The sequence below is a fragment of the Eimeria necatrix genome, genomic scaffold, assembly GCF_000499385.1.
Source record: "Eimeria necatrix Houghton genomic scaffold, Enh_scaff79, whole genome shotgun sequence".
NCBI lineage: Eukaryota > Apicomplexa > Conoidasida > Eucoccidiorida > Eimeriidae > Eimeria > Eimeria necatrix.
In genome coordinates this window covers 75062-93381 of record NW_013654609.1, presented here as the reverse complement: position 1 = coordinate 93381, position 18320 = coordinate 75062, and the positions used below count along the sequence as shown (strand labels likewise).

General features: G+C 51.7%; 3 protein-coding genes across 3 annotated transcripts; 2 read left to right on the top strand and 1 right to left on the bottom strand.

Annotated features, from left to right (window-relative positions):
- Positions 1-1887: 1887 nt before the first annotated feature.
- ENH_00076580 (ankyrin repeat-containing protein, conserved, putative) lies at positions 1888-6795 on the top strand (the record flags this gene model as incomplete). The annotated part of the gene is made up of 5 exons (XM_013582956.1): positions 1888-3990; positions 4222-4329; positions 4550-4819; positions 4990-5171; positions 5388-6795. 5 exons carry the CDS (start codon positions 1888-1890, stop codon positions 6793-6795), a joined length of 4071 nt encoding a protein of 1356 aa, XP_013438410.1.
- Positions 6796-8850: 2055 nt separating this feature from the next.
- Positions 8851-10616, top strand: ENH_00076570 (hypothetical protein, conserved; the record flags this gene model as incomplete). Its single annotated transcript, XM_013582955.1, has 7 exons — positions 8851-8953; positions 8996-9116; positions 9280-9396; positions 9579-9628; positions 9848-9947; positions 10240-10300; positions 10506-10616. 7 exons carry the CDS (start codon positions 8851-8853, stop codon positions 10614-10616), a joined length of 663 nt encoding a protein of 220 aa, XP_013438409.1.
- A 4618-nt stretch (positions 10617-15234) lies between these two features.
- On the bottom strand, positions 15235-15798 carry ENH_00076560 (hypothetical protein; the record flags this gene model as incomplete). The annotated part of the gene is given in 2 exon segments (XM_013582954.1): positions 15235-15621; positions 15625-15798. Coding segments are annotated over 2 exon segments (561 nt in total).
- Positions 15799-18320: the final 2522 nt, after the last annotated feature.

Here is an 18320-nt window from a genome sequence, read left to right as displayed (position 1 = left end):
CACAATGCGGGAAGGGGAATGCACTACATAGCACTGCAGAGGTGATTCACGTAGCCAGCTGTACTGGGTTTCTTTTTGCCATTAAGGGCTATGGCTGTTGCCGATGAAACTAAGCATAAGGGCAATTGGTTCGGTAAACGGCAGGCTTATACTTTGGCTTTGATGAGCAGTTGCCGCAGCTACTTTCGCCTTCTTGGCGGACATTCCAGCTGACACCAGTAAAATGCTGTCGTTCGCTCCCTCTCGTCAGCATCTAGCCAGAAAAAGACTGCCAAGCCACTCCGCACCTGGAGTCTGGCTCCCAGCAAACGTTCTAGTGCCAGTTCAGGCAAAGCAAAGCTAAGAAATAATTATGGATCATTTGACCCACCACCAGTTGGACATGCCTTTTAGGAATCACCAAAAGCGGACATGAAATATATACAGTTCATTTCCGCAGAAAGAACCATAGAGAAAACTACCTTCTCACTATGGGGCTGCAACTGGCCTGAGCCTAAACTGAGTCTACATCCTAGGACAGAAAAATGTAAGTTTGGAGAGGGCTTTAGATGCCCTCTGCATAACTTTTCAGGGAAATTCGAGGAAAGAGATATACCCCAAACTTACGAATCGTTGCGTTTTTCTTCGTGGTTCAGACTTCAAAGAATCTTAGGGAGCCTTTTTGTGCATGAATATGCTTGGCTTGGTGGGCTAGAGCGTGATGAGACGATGGAAAGTTTCCTGAGGAATTAGCAGAACAAGCTTACTGGTATCAGTCAACTCATTGACAACGGAGATTTCTTCCGAACCCATTGGGCTGCGCTTCTCTCCAGATGGCGGCAAGACAGCCTCTAAGTTATTTCGCTGCTTGCAGCCTTAACCCGGGACCTATAGCTACTAGAATCAGGCAAACGGGGCTTCTTATCGGTAACGAACTTCCCTGCTACTCCGAGACAATTGCAGCAGTACGTTAGCGGCTATTGCCACGCCGCATCACACCTTCAGCACATATGTAAAAATGTGTGGTAATTCGAGCAAGAATCTCAAAATGTATACTTCACAGCCCAGTTTACTCTGATACGGTGCCGTGCCTCTGCGCAGAATGCTGCCCTGATCGGTTTCACTGTTTCCCTCTTGCATGGCTGCTAGTGGGCAGGGACTGTTCAAAAACCACAGGGACGCCTAAGATGCCGGTAAATTTTGCATAACTAACAGTGTCCTAATTCATTGAAGTGACTATTTGCTACAGAGATGAGTAGTGCTGGGGCTCGCGATGTTACAGCGTCGCTCAGCCCTGCCGGGTCCAACTTTGTCTTGTGGCAGACATGACAGAACAACTTTCTGTACCCGGAGATTACCCATTCTTCATACCCCCCTATTGTTTATTTTAATGGCAACGGGGATATCTACTTCAAAAGATCGTAACTAAATGAATTAGGACAAGAGCCCTCTTCCACTATTAGATAACTGTGGTCTGCGGTCCCTAGCCACCAGACCAAACCGCCCACAGCCTGTGTTTATTTTAATGGCAACGGGGATATCTACTTCAAAAGATCGTAACTAAATGAATTAGGACAAGAGCCCTCTTCCACTATTAGATAACTGTGGTCTGCGGTCCCTAGCCACCAGACCAAACCGCCCACAGCCTCGCCTTGGGGATTTATACCCGTTTCATTGCATTTCATATATTATATTTCCCCTTCCTCACATGGTTTTGCTATTCCGTTCATTATTTATCCCGGTGGCGTATTTGAAGGCCACGACATTAGAGGCGGATATCGCTTCCTTCAAGCTTTTCAAACTAGCCTGTCCCCCCGGTGAGGGCCCGCACGAGCTTTCTCGTTGAGCACTTTCCTGTGCTTTTGAACTAGAGCTTAGGGTAATGACTGCTGGAGCCTACGGTGGAAAATGTTTTCCTGGGTGTCTGCTCTCCGGAGGGAGCAAAGCGCAGGGCTGTCTAGCAGGCTATACACGCTGTCTGACATGGCCGAGGAGCGCCTCGCTCAGCAGAAGGCCTCAGGGTTCACACGAGACTCTAACGAGGTGCACAAAGGTCTGACTGCTTACGAGGCGGCACTGAAAATTCGGGAGCAACACGGGGTTAAAGATGAGGGACAAGAACTAGAGGAGAAGGGCAAAGAACAGAAGCAGCGAGGCTTGAGAGAGCAACAAGAAACGTCAGAGATCCTCGAACTCCAGCGAATGCTTCCTGAGCTGCTTCAGCGGAAAAGATTCAAAGAGGCAGAGGGTGCGATCTGCTGCTTCCTGGATAAGAACCCTCGCAACGCAGACGGCTTTGTGCTGCTGGCCGAGACTTACGGACACCAACGCAACCAGATGGGAGCCCTTTCTGCTCTCTGGGGAGCCATTCACAATTGCCCTGGCAATAGACGTCTGCTGCGGCTCCTGGCTCAATACGAGGAAAACTTCTTGATGGAGCGATGCGAGCTGCCCCTACTGTTCAAGGTCAAGGCCCTGCAAGTTCCAGAGATGACAGGCTCTTTGGCACACAAGGGAACAGCTGGGAAAGCTGTATCACCTCTATTTCATCCTCAGGGGGCCCCCGTGATGATTGTGCGACAGAACGGACAGACAACGGCCTTCGCTAACCGCCAGCTGAGCCCTGGGGACCTAATATTTAGGGAGAAGCCATTTGTTTGTACTCCTTTGCTGCTTGAGACAGGCCAGATTTTTAGCACATGTTTTCACTGTCTCCAGGAGCGCGAGGATCCTAGAAAGGCTTACTCATGCCCCGTTTCTCCCCACACCTGCCCGTTTGTGTTCTGTTCGTGGAACTGTCTTATGCGGAATGCGAGGTTGCATGCCATAGAGTGTACGTGCATGCCATTAATGTATGCAATGGCAAAGGAGTCAGGCTTCATGGTCACTTTCGTGCTGCACCTCTTCAGGATCCTAATCAAGGCTTCCCTGCAGCGGGAGACACAAGTGGCGCGAAGCGGGAAAGAAGCGGGAGCCGCGGCCGATACAGACATGGCAACTCAGCTGTTCGCTCTGAACTCGCACGAAGAAGCCGTACGAAAGGGCCAGCCAGAGTTAGTTAAGAAATTGCAGGTGCTCGTTCGGCGCTTGCAGCAGAATGTGCCCCCCAACTTGTTGCTGTATCTCACTGAGAAAGAACTCATGCACGTGGCTTTGGTTGTTCTGCAGTACTCCCCGTTTGTTTCAGCCACATCCGCAGCAGCAGCTGTAGAGCGCAGGAACGCAGAGTGTACCCTGGGGCGAGTCTTTGCCCCAGCAACAGCACTGCTTCACCACAGCTGCGTGCCAACAGCAACCGTCAGTTTGCAAGAGGACGGCCAGTTGGCAGTGAGGGCTATAACTTTTATTCCTGCAGGTGGATATATATGTGTTTCTGCTGAGGCAGACCTGTTCAAGTCGCAGAAGGAACGCAAGGCAGTGGAGTCATTTCCTAGAGTCTTCGGCTGTGGTTGCATCCGCTGCAAGGAGAACGACGAGGGAGGACGGCTCCTCAGAGGCATACGCTGCTTCAAGTGTGTCAGGGGATTCCTGTGCCCCTCGAAAGGAGGGAATATGTTGGCCCGTCTCAAAGCTTATGAAGATATTGGAGCTTCCGTAGGCGAGAGGGTCAGTGCGGTTAAGGTGAAGGCTGAGAAAAAAGTTGCAACAGCGGGCGGTGGGGACAGTAGGGAAAGGCTCCTCGGAAAGGCAAAGGCAAAATGCACGGGGGGACGGCGGCTTCCGGCAACTTCTGCAGCGTCTTTAGAGGAACAGTGGCTTTGTAACTGCTGCGGGCTAACGGACACCAAGGTTTCATTAACCTGCGCAAGCATCGAGAGGGACCTCTTGCAGAGACAATCGGAAGCTGACACGCACTTGATCAAGGGGTCTCAGCAGCTTGCAACTCGAATCTATGGTGACCTCGTGGACCATTACAGCAGCAAACTGCATCCTCAGCATGCTGTCCTTTTCAATGTGAACACTATTCTCGCGGGACTCTTGGCTACAAAAGGAGGCAAGGACGTGCCATTGGTGAGGGTTTCCTATGCAGTGGCACTGCGAAGTGCATAGGGGTCCAGAATACATAAAGCCGAGTGTTTATTGGCTTACAACAGCGCGAACGGTCCCATAGCTTTGTATCAAAGCTTGCAGTGCCCCTCATGCTTCGCTAGGCATAGGAGTAACGGTACATCAGCTAGCAGCAATGAACACCTCATTGCTGCTGGCGGTATGACCCCTGGTTCTGCTTTGTGATGCCTGCAGGCTCTCATTCTCCTTAGGAGAGCTGGGATGGCAGCGGAGACGGTCCTACCCGCCACATCCATGACTAAGGCGCACCTTTACCTGAAGCTCGCAGAACTCACGTACAAGGTCCGCCTCATGGCCATGGCAAAGGCAGCAGCAATGACACAGATTATGTGTGGCTCTTTTTTGAGCTACAGAGTAATATTCCGCCGCAGGAGTTGCTTCTACAACTGCTTCTGCTGCGGGTCGGGACCGACGCAGGCAGTGTCGAGGCTTTTTCGGGAAGAACAAAGCTCAAAAGTGCTTTTGATGCTACGTTTGGCATTTCTGCTGCTGCTGCTCGCAGGCGATGCAGCTGGAGAAGCAGTGCCGCCGTGGACCTTCCGTCCCTTCCGAGAAGATCATGGAGCCTCTATTTTGCGCTTTGTCCAACTGTGTAGCATGCATGGGCAGCGATGCGAGCCTATCAGTGGTTATGAGTCTTCGACTCCGTCGATTCGCTGCGCTTCTTGGCGTGTGTACGCCTCCCCTTCTCCAGGTTCCCATCGTGCGCACAGAAGATGTGTTCGTTGCCCTCTACAGGGCTGCAACCAATTCAAGGGCCGCTAGCTCAGAGGTGAGGGCCCTTAACAGAGCCAAGCCGTTAGCCGCTAGGCACGCTGGCATCTGTCTAGGCAGACAAGCAAGCAGTAGAATTAGAGCTGCAGACGATCTGCTGACAAAAATTCCATGCAGTATGCTGTGTAGAAGATTGCATTATTCGTTGTTGTTCGTTTCGGCTGTCAGCAAATCAAGGAGCACTTCTGCCGCGACCCGATGTCTGTGGCTGTGGCCCTCCTGCGCCGTGGGCTTCACTTTCCACTCGCTTTGGAGTTGTTTAGAGCGATGAAAGGCACGCAGCACCTACCCACTGGCCTGAGCCTTCTTGGGCTTGCTTGTCTATATTCTAAGGATGCGATTGTTGGCCAGTGAGCTACTCGGCTGCTACTGTTCTTGGTATCTGTGCTGCTGCGGTTGCTGCAACTCCTGTTGGTGCTGCTGCCGGTCATCAAACTGCTGCTTGAGTGCTTTGCTGGCTCCGGGAGTCAATAACTTGTTGTTTCTGCTCATGGAGCTCTTGGGATTTCTGTTGTGCTATGTTCAACTAGTGGGTTCCTCTCCTCTTGCTTGCTACTTCTGTGCAGTTTGCTGAAAATGGGATACGACCTGTTTGCCAAATCTCCCTTGGGAATGACTCCTCTTTTGGCAATGTGTGCTTCGCGCGAAAGCGGGCTTCCCTTTCAAAATTGGGAGATCAGTTCTGATCGCTCTGCCTCCAAAGCCGCAGAAGAGACAGCAGCGGGCACAGACGTAGCGCAGCTGGCGATCCTAAGGTTGATGCTGCAGCACTGCGATTCGTTGGACGCAGCCAATACTGGAACAGGATCTCTGCGAGGTCTTGGAAATAAGACCTTGTCAAAGGGTAAATTAGGGGCTAATGGGAGCCCCAGAAAAGAAGACATCAGCGTCAGCCGTACGCCACCTCTGTCTTCCTTATGGGGTCTCAGCAGAAAACGGTTATTGTCCGCATCATCCCATCGGTTTCTAGGGAGAAGCTACCCACTTCACTTTGCTGCCAGCAATGGGAAAGCTCGCCTTTGCCGGCAGCTGCTGGTGGCTGGAGGCGCAGTAGAAGCCTTGAATGCGGAGAGCGCCACTGCGCTACACCTGGCCTGCGTAGCTGGGGATCCTGAGACCGTCAGGGTGATGCTAGAGCACGGAGCAAACATCAATGCAGCCACGCTTACTGGAGAGACGCCCCTTGTACTTGCTGCCTATTGGCTGCAAGATGCTGTTTTCTCTGTACTTTTGGAAAAGGGAGCTAACTGCAACATTGTAACGAAGGATGAAGGCATGACGGTACTGCATGCAATAGCGGCGGGAGTGCTCAGGCAGACAAGGCCTCTATTTAGGGGACTCGCCTGGGAAGGAGACCTTGCTGCAATTGCCTTGCACGGGCTCTCTTTGGAGTCCGTTGCGAGAGGCACGTACACTCTAAGTGGCTCGAGCCTGATCCCTGAAGAGGCTCCGGTGGATATACGGATTCCTTCTTCGACACTTGAAGGTAACGACATCTTTCTCTTCCCTGGAGAACTAATGCGGAGGGTGCAAAAGGCCCAGGGAATGCTCCTCTTACTGCTGTCCCATTGCGACTCCTGTACCTACACCCGGCACACACGCAAGGGCTTCACCGCAGCGGAACTTCTGCTGCACTGTTGGGAGAACTTTCAGAGGCGGAGGCGCAAGCTGTTGGAGCAAGGAGACCTTCGTTTTGCCCACCTCACCGATGAGGAGAGGAGACAAGTGGAAGAACGATGGCGCTTTGTTCTGCATGAGATCAACGTGTTGAAGGATCTCCTCAGGCTGCATCACACCGTCAGCGTTGAAACTGCCAACCCTGGGGATCTTACCCCGAGGGATGATCAACTGAGGGAGATGAAGCAACGAAAGCTCCTCTCACAAGCACCCTGGTGCTTCGCTGACGAAATAGCAAAGGCTGCAAGTGGGGCTAGGAGCAAGGCGGCTTCTGTAGCGACAGGCCCCGATGGTTGACACGTGAATGTATCCTGCAGTTCAATGCCTTGGTAAACTCTTAATATCTTTGTGAGAATGCAAGTAATTTAAGTATGTAGAGGCCAAAATGTGCCTTTTCTGCTATAGTTAAGACGAAACTTAGCCTCTGTGGTGGTTCGATGGCTAGAAAACGCACTTTCTGCGCATCAAGACTTACACTGCAGTCACTTGTCTAGATTAGCATCAGCGTGGTACATGGCATTTACTTCAACGCGAGCCCGAAAGTTCATCAGGTTGTTCCGTCAGGCCAACACGTCTTGGGACAGTCCTTCGGTGCGTGAACTACTTTGATGCAGTCTACACAGGGACGTACCGTTTCTTTTGTCTTTTCTGCACTGTGGCTGTGCTCAAAGCCTGAGGCTAGCGACTTCTTGAGCTACTGCTGCAAATTGCCAGAAGCTGGCGACGACTTCTGAAGGGAGCGCTTTTTTTATTTGTATGCTGACTGGATGGGATGCTTTAGCCACGCCCAGTTGTGGTCGACAGAAAGCGCAATTCCGTGAGCCGCTGGGCTTGAGTCCCGTGGGTTCAGCTCACGGCCTCAGAACTAGTTTTCTGGGTTGTTCGCTAGTTCTAATTGATGGTGCAGAGGATCCTTTGCAGAAAAGGGGCCAAACTGCAGTAGAAGAGAGCAAACAGGGCCTGCCAGCCGCAATACTACTTTGTGACCATGTTTGCAGCTCTTCCGCTGTAACGGCCTTGAAAATTTGGAGTGTTCACGTTATCTTCTGTTACGAATAGACGAGCTTATCGTGCTGGCTACGTATAAAAGGTCGGCAACGTAATAGACTGCCTCAGCATTTTCATGCTGCATCCTTCATTTGGCGCTGGCCGTCCTTTATACACTCCCACATGCTGCGCCAGTTCCTCATTCCCTTACATAATAAGCGGAGGTAATAGGCAGACCAGGATCACCGGGGCTCTGGAGCAGCTGTGTCAGGTCTTGGCGGATTGAGCCACTGCGGGCCTTCCACGCCAGGAAGCCTCCGAAGCAGCGGGGCTCTCAGGCACCTTGGTAACACCGGGTAACTCTAAGGCATCTTCCTTGCACGCTTCTTAAGGGGTCACTGCTATGGATGCCTGGGCTAGCTCGGCACTGAGTATCGTATTCCAGACCTGGGATCAGTTGGGGCCAAGTGCAGTGTTGCCTAATTGTAGCGCGACCACTGGCCACGGCACAACGAGAGGCACATGGAAGCCTGCTTCCAAGCAGAGCAGTGCTCGTCATGAACTTGGTTAACAACGTGCAACTCTACACAGTTAGCTGCAAACACAACGGGAAATAGAGTTCTCCTTTACAGCGATTTGACCAGGCAACCGACGGAGCTTCGCAGGCTACCTCGTAAACTCGCCTCAAAATCATTTAAAAGAAAAGACTCTTTCTTATACTGAACATTATGAGAAAAGAAACTATGCCTGTACACCTCCCGTTTAGTCAAACCTTTTGCCTCGACAGGGCTTTGTTGGGGGCCTCGGGAGGCCCTCGCACAGGAAGGGAAGCCCGGAAGCAGTAAGTAATCCATGCAGATAAATGAAGTAAGACGGGCAGAGCGTTTTGTTTACTCTTTTATATTAGGGCTCATGAGTTCGGCAACTTGTGAAATGGCAAAGCATATGTGGACTGCCAACCGCTCTGGAGCCATTCTGTCTCTGGACAGAGGAAACAAGGAATATTACTAGCCTCTATATTTAAGGGTCTCTCGAAATATCCAGGGTTCACTAGGGCGCCATGGTTCCCCAGATGAGTTGCCCTTGCGTTGCTGTTGGTAGGAAGAGCTGGGGGACGTTAGGCTTTCGCTTCTTCTCGAGTTGTGTCATTGTAGGCCGACCCCACAGTGTCCTGTTCGCGCCTTCTAACACGCTATTATTGCTGAGCTTAGGATTAAGGCTCAGCAGCTTAGGGGTTCTTAGAAGCTGAATCATCATGGTCGTCCCTGCCCGGCACTTGTTGGGGCTGTGCAAGCGAAGGATTTTGGATTTAGCGCTTGGGGCCTAGGGCTTTTGCTTGCAGGGTCGGGAGGCGAGAGCTGTTCCATGGGAACCACGGGAACTTCTGCTCCAGGCCAGGAAAGAGCCACGATACATGGCGGAGTGCAAAGGTGCAGCGCCGCTTCTGCTGCCGCTGCCTCTGTGGTCAGTGCTGAACTTCCCCTGAATGTCCTTGTGTGGCTTCATACAGGAACACCACGCATGGAATATCGTGAAAATATGATTGACGGCGTGCGCCTTCGACCCACCTTCAATCCATACGTGCGGCTCACCAAGGCCAAGAGATATGTGCTCGATAACTGGCCCTCGAGGTGAAGTTCACCGTCCATAACCGAGAATCTAAGCTTTTCGGTTTAAAAGTTAGTTGCAGGCGATCAGACAACTCTCCTTCAGTTGGGGATCGCAGTCAACGGCGCCTGTGACGGAGCCTCGGCGGGCTCTGGCTGTGACGTGGCTGCGACTTGTTCTTCCCAGAAACTGGGCTGACTGGAATCCATACAGCTGCTTCGTAAGAGGCAGCCGGCGGCGCTACCAAATTCCGAAGGATCTCATGCCCTGTAAGGATGAGCTAGGGGAATGGCACCCTCCTCGGTACGGCTGTTCCCAGTCCCGTAAATCTTAAATTGCCAGGCCCTTAGCCCTAAGTTTTAGCTAGGCCCAAATCTCAGAGTAGGAGCTGAGACTTCCCGACTCTTCACTGCAAGTGAACTCTGGCAACAGGCTTAGACTTACTGTCTAGGTTTTACGGTTTTGCATCTTTGATTTCACCCCAGACTTTCAGGCAGGTATAAAGCTGATGTTGAGCGGCAGTATCGACTCAATGGTACGGCAGGGTTGCACACCCAAAGGACCAAATCACAAGATCATCTTTGCAGCGGGAAATTGAAGCTACGGCTTTTTGGTCACGAAACCACGTGCAAGACTTAAACGGCTTTCAGCGTTTAGTTTTAAATGGCTTTCAGCGCTACGCTTTAAACTTGTCTCCAGGCTTCTACATATGGGGTTGAGGGCTTACTGCGCACGGAATGCAGCTTGCTTTTAGGCCTTGAATGGGTGTGGACGAAAGACTTCTATAGGGAAAAGATGCATTTCCAAGATAGAGAACCTCTTGGTCCCAAGAGATGGTACATCAGAGAGTTTAGGTGAGTACATTGCTCAATCCCAGTGCCAAAACGCTGTAACTATTGGTTTCATTTAATAGCAGCAAAGAGACTAGCAGACAGCTATCCTGTGGAAGAAGCAACAAGAGCGTGTGGCGTGGCCCACAGCAAAGACGAGATAGGACGAGGAACTGGGGCTACTGCGTCTTAACTCTAAAGGAAGCGGCCCTTTGTAGGACGCTGCTTTGCGGCTGAAAGTGTGAAGCTGCGCCCTTGCGCTCAGTATCCAGGGTTTAGAGCTTAGGGCTGGGAGTGTTGGCAGTAATTTTTTCAGGCAGCAACAAGTGAAGGAAGCTATGAGAAAGATGGCTGACCTCGTAGCGGAATATCGCCAGGTGCGCCTTTGGGTCTACTCGGTTTACACGGTTTAGGGGTCGGGAGGGAGGGTTGCTGGCTACGACTGTAGCTCCACAACGCAAGGCTGGCATCACTTTCAGTTAAGATGCTTGCACCGCGGCTTGCCCTGGTAGAGTCGCTCCAGTGTTGTTGCTGCTGCTGCGTTTTTTACTGCTTTTGCTGTCTGTGTTGCCATTGCTGCAGGAGGTAAGGGATAAGCAGCGCTATAACTGGTTTGAACGAGTGGTGCACGACTTCGCCGGCGAGCAGCTTTCTTCAGAATACCTCAGGAGCCGGAAGGAGCCGAAATTGTAGTAGTCGTGCTGATGCATGCTGTAGCATCCGGAACTTCGCGACATTCATATCTACTATGGCCTGGTGCTACATAGCTCGCCATTGCTAGGTGGAGCTCGCGGAGGACTTCTGAAATTGCTTCCTTATGGTGTCAACAACCATCATGCATTCCCATCTCCACTTGAGTGACTAGCACAACCAGGATGGGACAGCTTATTCCCGATGACCGCTCTAACTAACTTCTACGTGCATGCCGAAATGCATCGAGATACAGAATTTCCTTGGTTGCTCGATGGCCAGCGTCGGGTGAATCCTTCAGCGCATGGCAGTGTTTTACCTGGTGTGCCATCATCACCAGGCATACGTCAGCCTTTTTGGTGTTGATGATGCTCACGTATCATTAACCAGACGTCATGTTGAAAAGTGGCACGGTGCTTGTAGATTATTGGGGAATCAATCGAAATCGCTGACTCAGCTTTGAAGGTTTTGCACTCGCGCGGAGGCGTACCGAACACGCCTGCGTTGCGGCGAGGAGCTGCGTGCACACATTCTCAAAAGCAAACATACGGACGGACGGAGATATGCATGCATTCACATGTTTATGCAAATACCAAACGTTAGACGCACAGCAATGTCCTTAGAGTTCAACGAAGAAACTTGTGCTCAGTGTGGAGCAAAGGCAGCAGAAGGCAACAATGAAGCACATTAAGCATCCGATGTTGTGCACCGGCAACAGTCCACCCCAAAATCTGCTGAACCAGGAACAGTACAACCCGAAATCTGCTGAGCCGAGGCAATCTTAGCAGAGTGTGGTCACGAAAGGAATAACTCTGTCGTTTCACGGTTTAGATTTCAGTCCCGCGGCATCATAATTTCGTTCCGCGTCTGGTTTTACCAACATGACCTGGCGCAGGCATCCCGCTCGCGCAACTGTTGCAGTGGTATGAAAAGTTCAAGAAACTGGCGGCCGTGTTTTCAGCATCAGCTGTTGCGACTCGCCGAAGGGCTACTTGTTGCGAACGGGCAAGCGCAAAGACTTGCGTGGAGTGCAAGCTCTAGAAATCTGAGTTTCACGCTGCAAAGCGTAAAAGCAGCTTAGCACAGCAAAGTAAAAGCATATCTAAAGGGAATCGTAGTGCCTCGTGTGTGTGTGTGCGTCACAAGCCTCTTTCCGTATATCAGAGACGTAGAATCGCTGAACCCAAAGGTGCAAATACCCGGATTTGGTTGACAAGGATAACAAATTGCAGTTCCCGACTTCCGTCGTTGCTACAGTTGCTTGTTAGTTTCAACTCATAGCCTAAACTCTTGACACCCAGCCATGGGCCCGTATGGCAAGCCGGGTGAGAGTAACCCATTCCAATAAAGCGATAGAAATAAAGTGTACACGATACCCAAAAGTGCGGCACTGCCCATTTTTGGTAAAATCATATGCACCAAAAAGCGGAAGCAGCATCCGCGGAACCTTCACTGCACTGATCTTCGAGCTGAATGGCGAGTCCTTCGAGGAATTGTGGATCCTCCCTTTCAAAGATTACTGCAATCGCCACCGGAGCGGCGGCCGGGCCATTAAGCTTGCCTGGAGTAATTGCTCCATGTGGCTTATCCTAAATCTGCAACTGCATTTGCTGCCGTGACAAAGCGACAACAGCAGTCCCTCAGTCTGCTGACGCCAAGGGAAGAGAGCTTTGAAGGCTCCTTACAAACCTTCGCCTCTTCGGTGTTCGTTTTGCAAGAGGAGCATGAAAAGCGCTGAAGATGTTGAGAAGCGTGGCAGGAGAGTCCAAACCTGGAATCACCGCTAGACAAAGGTACTCCAGAAGCTGGAATTGCCCGTGGCGTTGCGTTGCTGCAACTTGCTGGGCTGCTTACGCTGCACCTCTTTCCCCTCATTCGTGAAAGTTCGCTGAGGATTAGACGCTGCCGCAGCTTCACTGCCTCCACTACTGCAGCGACAGCAGTGGTGTATGCACCAGCGTCGCCGGGCCGAGAAAAAATGTATCCCTGGTTCCTTGGAACTCTTGCTGGCAGCTTCTCCTCCTCCCCTTCTGGCTCTCTACCTCCCTTCCCTGACTCCGCGTCGAGCAAGACCAAACGGTGCTGGACCGTTCGCGCCTTCGCTTTTGGTTATTTTGCAAAACTTCAGGAAAGTTGGGTACAGCTGAAGCTGCACATTCTGCTCCTGCTGCGCTCACTGCACTTGCGTCTGCTTCTGTTCCAATGTCGTTGAAGCCGCATAGTCTACATGTCTCCCCGGAGGTTTATGTATTGTTCTGTAGCAGGTGAATGGAAGAGAATACTTCTTCGATAAGGGAGTGTGCTTTCTTAGCTTGAGACTGTCGCTGTTGCCGCTTCAACTGCTACTGGTACTTCTGCTCCGTCTTTCTTTGCCGTTCGTGCTGCTTTGGCTCGGACTGCTAGCTGCTGCTGACGGTGATGCTGCTGGTAGTTGTCTCGCTCCTTCGGAGATGCCTACGCTTGCGACTGCTACCGTTGCTGCGAATGCAGCAACTGCTCATGCTGCTGCTGCTTGCGGTGGCAAACACTTTGTTCTGGCTTTCTAGAGTACGCATGCAGCGAGGTTTTCGGTTTTCGCGTAAGTTTCTCCGTAGTGCTTTGGCGCAGGGGTTTCTGATGTCGTCGCCGTCGTTGCGGCTGATGTTGTTGTGGGTGGCTTGTTTTTCTTTTGCTGAAGGGAGGCCTTGCCGCTTGCCCGCCGGGTGCCTCAGTGAGCTGTTCTTTCCACAGGGCCCCACAACTTTGAGCGTCAGCAGCGAAATGAGAGGAAGCACGCGCTTCTGTCTTCTTTGACAACTCAGGGCTTGCCTCAGCAGAAAGTTTGCCCTAGTCTGCTGTCGTTCTCAAAGGGGTTGTGGTTTTGTTTGCAATGGTGCTTGGAAGTTGAGGCCTATCGGCACCAGCAGCTGCACAAGCGGTGGTACCAGCACCTGCACCAGCAGCCCTTTCTCCTGCTCCACACAGCCATTTTTCTGCGAATTTTGAAGACTCACCTTGGGTTTCCTTCTCTTCTAGAGGATCAGAAGCCGCTGGTGCCGTTCAGTTGGCTTTCTTGAGAGCTACAATGGGAACAGTTTTGCTTGTTTCGGCTCTTGCTATCATTTTGGGGAACGTTGAGGGCGATACCGCTTCTGTTCTTGGTTTCGTCGTTCTAGCAGCGGCTGTTGCTACCGCCGCTTTTGCTGCTGATTTTCCTTGGGCTATTGGAGCACATGCTTTGCAGGTCCTCTGGCCTGATGCCGTTGCTACCACCTGTAGATGTTTTGGATTTGCTTCCACTGCAGCTGCCGCCGTGCACTCCATTTCCATTGTTGCTTGTGTGTCTGTAGAGCTAGGAGCACGTATCCCCGCAATTGATGCGTTTGCTGCATGAGGAGCTCCTACTACTGCAGCTTGTGCTGCTCCATCCCGTGCAGCCGCCATTGGGACTTTCACGAAAGGAGTTCCGAGTCTCCGCGGCTCTACAGCAGGCCGCAGCAAAGAAGCCAAGGTGGGGGCATTCAGCGAGGATGCCTGTCGCTGTTCTATGCCTACGAGGGGTCCCTGTTTAGCTGTTTTTCCACGCAAAGCGAACGCAGAAGCTTGCTGGAACTCAGGCGGCACTCTTGGATCAGCAGCAGAAGGCCAAATAGCAGCAGCATACTCTGCAACCAAGCAGTATAAACACTTCAGTTGTTTCCTCCAATATCCTCCAGCTCTGCAGCGGCAACAGCTTGAAAGATCACCCGCCTTACCGCTATGTTCACAGGCCCTTGATGTCCCTGTGCCTGCTGGAGGGTATTGGAGGAAACAACTGAAGTGTTTATACTGCTTGGTTGCAGAGTATGCGACAGCAGCTCTGGTAATGGAAGGTGGTGCAACGGTTGCTGTTGTTGCTCCTTTCCTTGCTGCAGCTGTTGCCGTTTGCGATGCTTTTGGCGCGGCGCACTCGGCCAGCGGACGCAGATGCAGGTTGTGCCCGTGCGGTTAAGGGCACACATAAGACGTCTACGTACACGTTCCGTGAGATAAAGTTGGTGTCCCTTTTTGCTTGTTGAGGATCAACATGCCCCCCATGATGGTGCTGTTCACGGGAAGCGGTTAGGGGGAGAGGGCGAAGGCACGTGTTGCACTAAGGTGGTACCTCGTAGCTGTGGCCCAACTCAGAAGGAGAAGTTTCTCAACTGAGTGTGGAGTGAGACCGTGGAGACGGGCAAACATCTGGGGACTCCCCTCCAAGCTGCACAGTCGGCTTTGATGCGTCGTGCTGTTGCACACATTGCTTTGGCTCGCGCCCTTTTGTATGGAGGAATATATCCACCTCTCCCCTTTTCTGCTCCTGCAGCTCTTGCTCTACGCCCGCATCCCACTGCCGTGGCTTCCTCTGCTCTGTTTCCAGCTCCACTCTTCCACCCTGCTGTTGGCTGTCCCCGTGAACGATATGCTTTGGCTGCTCCGTGCCTTGGAGAGGCTGTTCTAATTGTTGATGCTGCAGCAACATGTCTTGCTGATGATGATGTGTCCCTCACTGCTGCTCCAGAGTGTCTTGGTTATGCTGCTGAGGGTTTTGCTGCTGCAGTTGTGCGCCGTGCTGCTGCCGCAAAAGCGCCTGCTGCTGCTCCTCGAATGATTCTTCAGGGTGCTACTTCCCGGGGGCCTTGCATTCACATGAGTTGCGCTGCTTTTGCTGCTTTTGTTGTTTCTTTTGCTGTGGAAGCATTTCGGCTTGCTTTGACCGCTGGTGCTCCTGCTCCAGCTCTTGCAGCTGCTGCACTTGTTCGTGCTCCCGTTGCTGCTGTTCTGCCTGCCCCTGCTCCCGCTGCTCCTGTTCTTGCGCGCCATTCTTCTGGCTCTGTCTTTGAAACTGCGCACAGGTCGCTTCATATGCAACTTTCTGCCCAGGAGCTGTGTAATGTTCAGTGCGCCACGCCACTTGTTGCGACTGGTTGTTTTTGCTGCTGCTTCCGGTCGCCTTGTTCTTGAGCAGCACTGTTCCTGCTACTACGAAATGGGTCAGGGTGTGTGTCCCTTACTGTTTGGAGACGCTGCATTGGCGTTCTGAGCTGGGTACACTCAGCACAGAGCCATACCAGCAGCCCGCTTCTCCTGGGTGGAAGTCTTGGCTGAGATGAGACATTCGTTTATATGATTCACACTCTGTCTCTGGTGGCCGTTGGTGGTGGAGGTGGTGGTGCTGTAAAACCATGTTTCCTGCGGGCCTCTGAGCTGCCAACCGCAATTCGTTGGATTGAAGCTACTTCCTGGCCTTTTGGAAATACGTCATTCTACCTGGGCCCTTCAAGCTACTATAATTTGAAAAAAGTAGACTTGTTTTAAGAAGTAGAATCTTTCTGATAGCCTCCTTCGAGGTCCCGTGGCTTTTTCCATCGCAAAGTGACCCTTAACTGTCTCCTCAGACAAATGTGGAAAATCCCAGTTCTGCCTTTAATATGACCCAACAAAGGCCCCCCACGTAGAAAGAATGGTTTGCACAACCAAAACGTTGCTAGAAGCATTTACAGATATTGCAAAGCCAAGGCAAAACAAATATACCAGAGAATAGAAACGGGCAAGCTGTAGGCTCTCACTCGCTGCTCGCGATTCCAACCGCCTGGAACACTGTTGGACGTTACCCGATAGGCATTTAAGGACTCTTGAGAAAAACTGATAGAAGATATACCGCGTAGCTAGCTCTATTTCGAGGATAAACTGGGTAAGGATTCAACATGGGTCCCGGCTGGAATGCTGTTTCGAATCTGGAAATCTGAACTTGTGCCACTGCGAGGCCGGACGCAATTACAGTGATGCTTCCTCATTGTTCAGCCATTGCTGCATTTAAATCACATGGACTCTGCTCTATGTTGCTTTCCTTAAGAGAGGAGTGGATCACCATGCAAACCAACCAACCCTCACGTGGAGGCTTGCGTGTCTGAGTGGCGCTGCTCATCTGTAGGGCTCTTGAACGTACTTCAGCGAGCTCATTTAGGCCAAGCTTCTGCTCAGACTGCCTGCTTCTAGCCTTTTGGTGCAAAACGAGCGACACAATTTGTGCTGCTTGAGTATTACTGGCGACGCACTCCTCCAATCAACATGAATACGAAGGAAAGGCACTTGCTGCGAGTCGCTTCTAATCATCCCTTTTATTTTTTAATGAGAATCCGCTGGCGCCAAAGAATGCAGAATAACAGCAAGTCGCGCAGGGCCACCAAAAGAATGTACCAGGGGAATTCAAGAAGTATCCGGTAGGGAAGCCAAAATCTGATGCATTCAGCAAATAGCTTCGGAGACAATACGGCATCAACTACAAGAGGCAACCGGCTCAGAAGAGCTGGAATAGCGGCAGCGCCATGTGGTCCCCTTGGCAAACCCCGCCGTGAATGCGGCGAGTAGGGCAAGCAGTAGAGGGGCAGTATGTAGACAGCATCTGCCAAGCTGAAAGGACTTTCCGTCAGGCGTGAGAGGAAGAGGGCCAGTCTGGGAATTGCATCAGTTTTTTGGGACAGTGCTAGCGCAGTCTCCTTGGCCTCTGTCAGAGAAGCACCGGAGTGGCGTGGCTACATAAGTGGGTGCGTCGTGAAAGCAGTACATGCAGAACAAGAAGCTTGCGGCAATAGCTTTTTGGGAGTGGATACGAAGAGAAAGCGCTTTCCTTTCCTTTTCATAATGAGTGCACGTCAGGTTGTCGCATTGAGGCCGCCCGCAATTCCACTACTGTAAATGTGCTGGAAGGCACAGTGGATCATTCAGGGAGAACTGAGCGGTGAGGAAGGTACGTGGTGCAAGAGGGCGTTCTGAAAATTTAGCTGAAGGTCTTCTTGTGCACAAAGATCGCAGTGGGCATTGTGCAACGAAAGCCCGTGGGAAACACTGAAGCGGCACAACAAAGCCTGTAGGAACAGACAAAAAATGTGGCGGGGTTCAGCGGTTGATGGCTAATCTGTCCTACAAGCAGGAGACCATTTGCCCAAAATTCATACTGGCGAGTTCATTTGTGCCAGCTTTTGCGTGCAGAAATTCTTGATCGGCTGCAAAAAATCGTGCAGGAGACCGTAGTCATCTGGAAGCCATCGACACTTCGTAGGTGTCGGACGCAGAAGTTGATGGAGAATGAATCCAAACGCTTCTAGCGAATGTAGGGGAGAGGCGTGACGCCTTTTGTAGTTATGTGATTGACATGCTGCTCAGCGCAACGCAGAGGTGTGCCTGTCTTTTGTAGTTGTGTGATTGACATGCTGCTCGGCGCAACGAAGGGGTGTGCTTTTGTAGCTGTGTGATTGACATGCTGCTCAGCGCAACGAAGGGGTGTGCCTGGTCCGTAAGGGCTCTGCCTTCCACAGCCTAGCCGCCACAAGAGAAAGCGGCGCCGGGGAGCTTCGATGAAGCACTTCAAGAACCACCGTTTGAGAGTCAACGTTTTATGTAAAAAGCTGATGGCCCGAGACCGAGAGCGGCAAAGGCTATCAGGGCGTTTCGGGGTTGGAGTCATAATCACCCCACCGCCACAAAATGTTTGAGCCGCCGAGGAGATGCTATTTTCAGGCCTTCGCTCTTTAATGCAGGGAGCAGTTTCCCGCATTGCGGCGCAGTGCTACACCACACCGAAAGCTCTTCGCTCTAGTCACTCAAAAGGCGCTAAGCGGCTGTAACTGTAGAGCAGTATGAGTAAAACTGTCTTAGATCAAAACATCTCTAATATGTAGGTGCTGTTCTAGAAGTTATGGTCGCTCG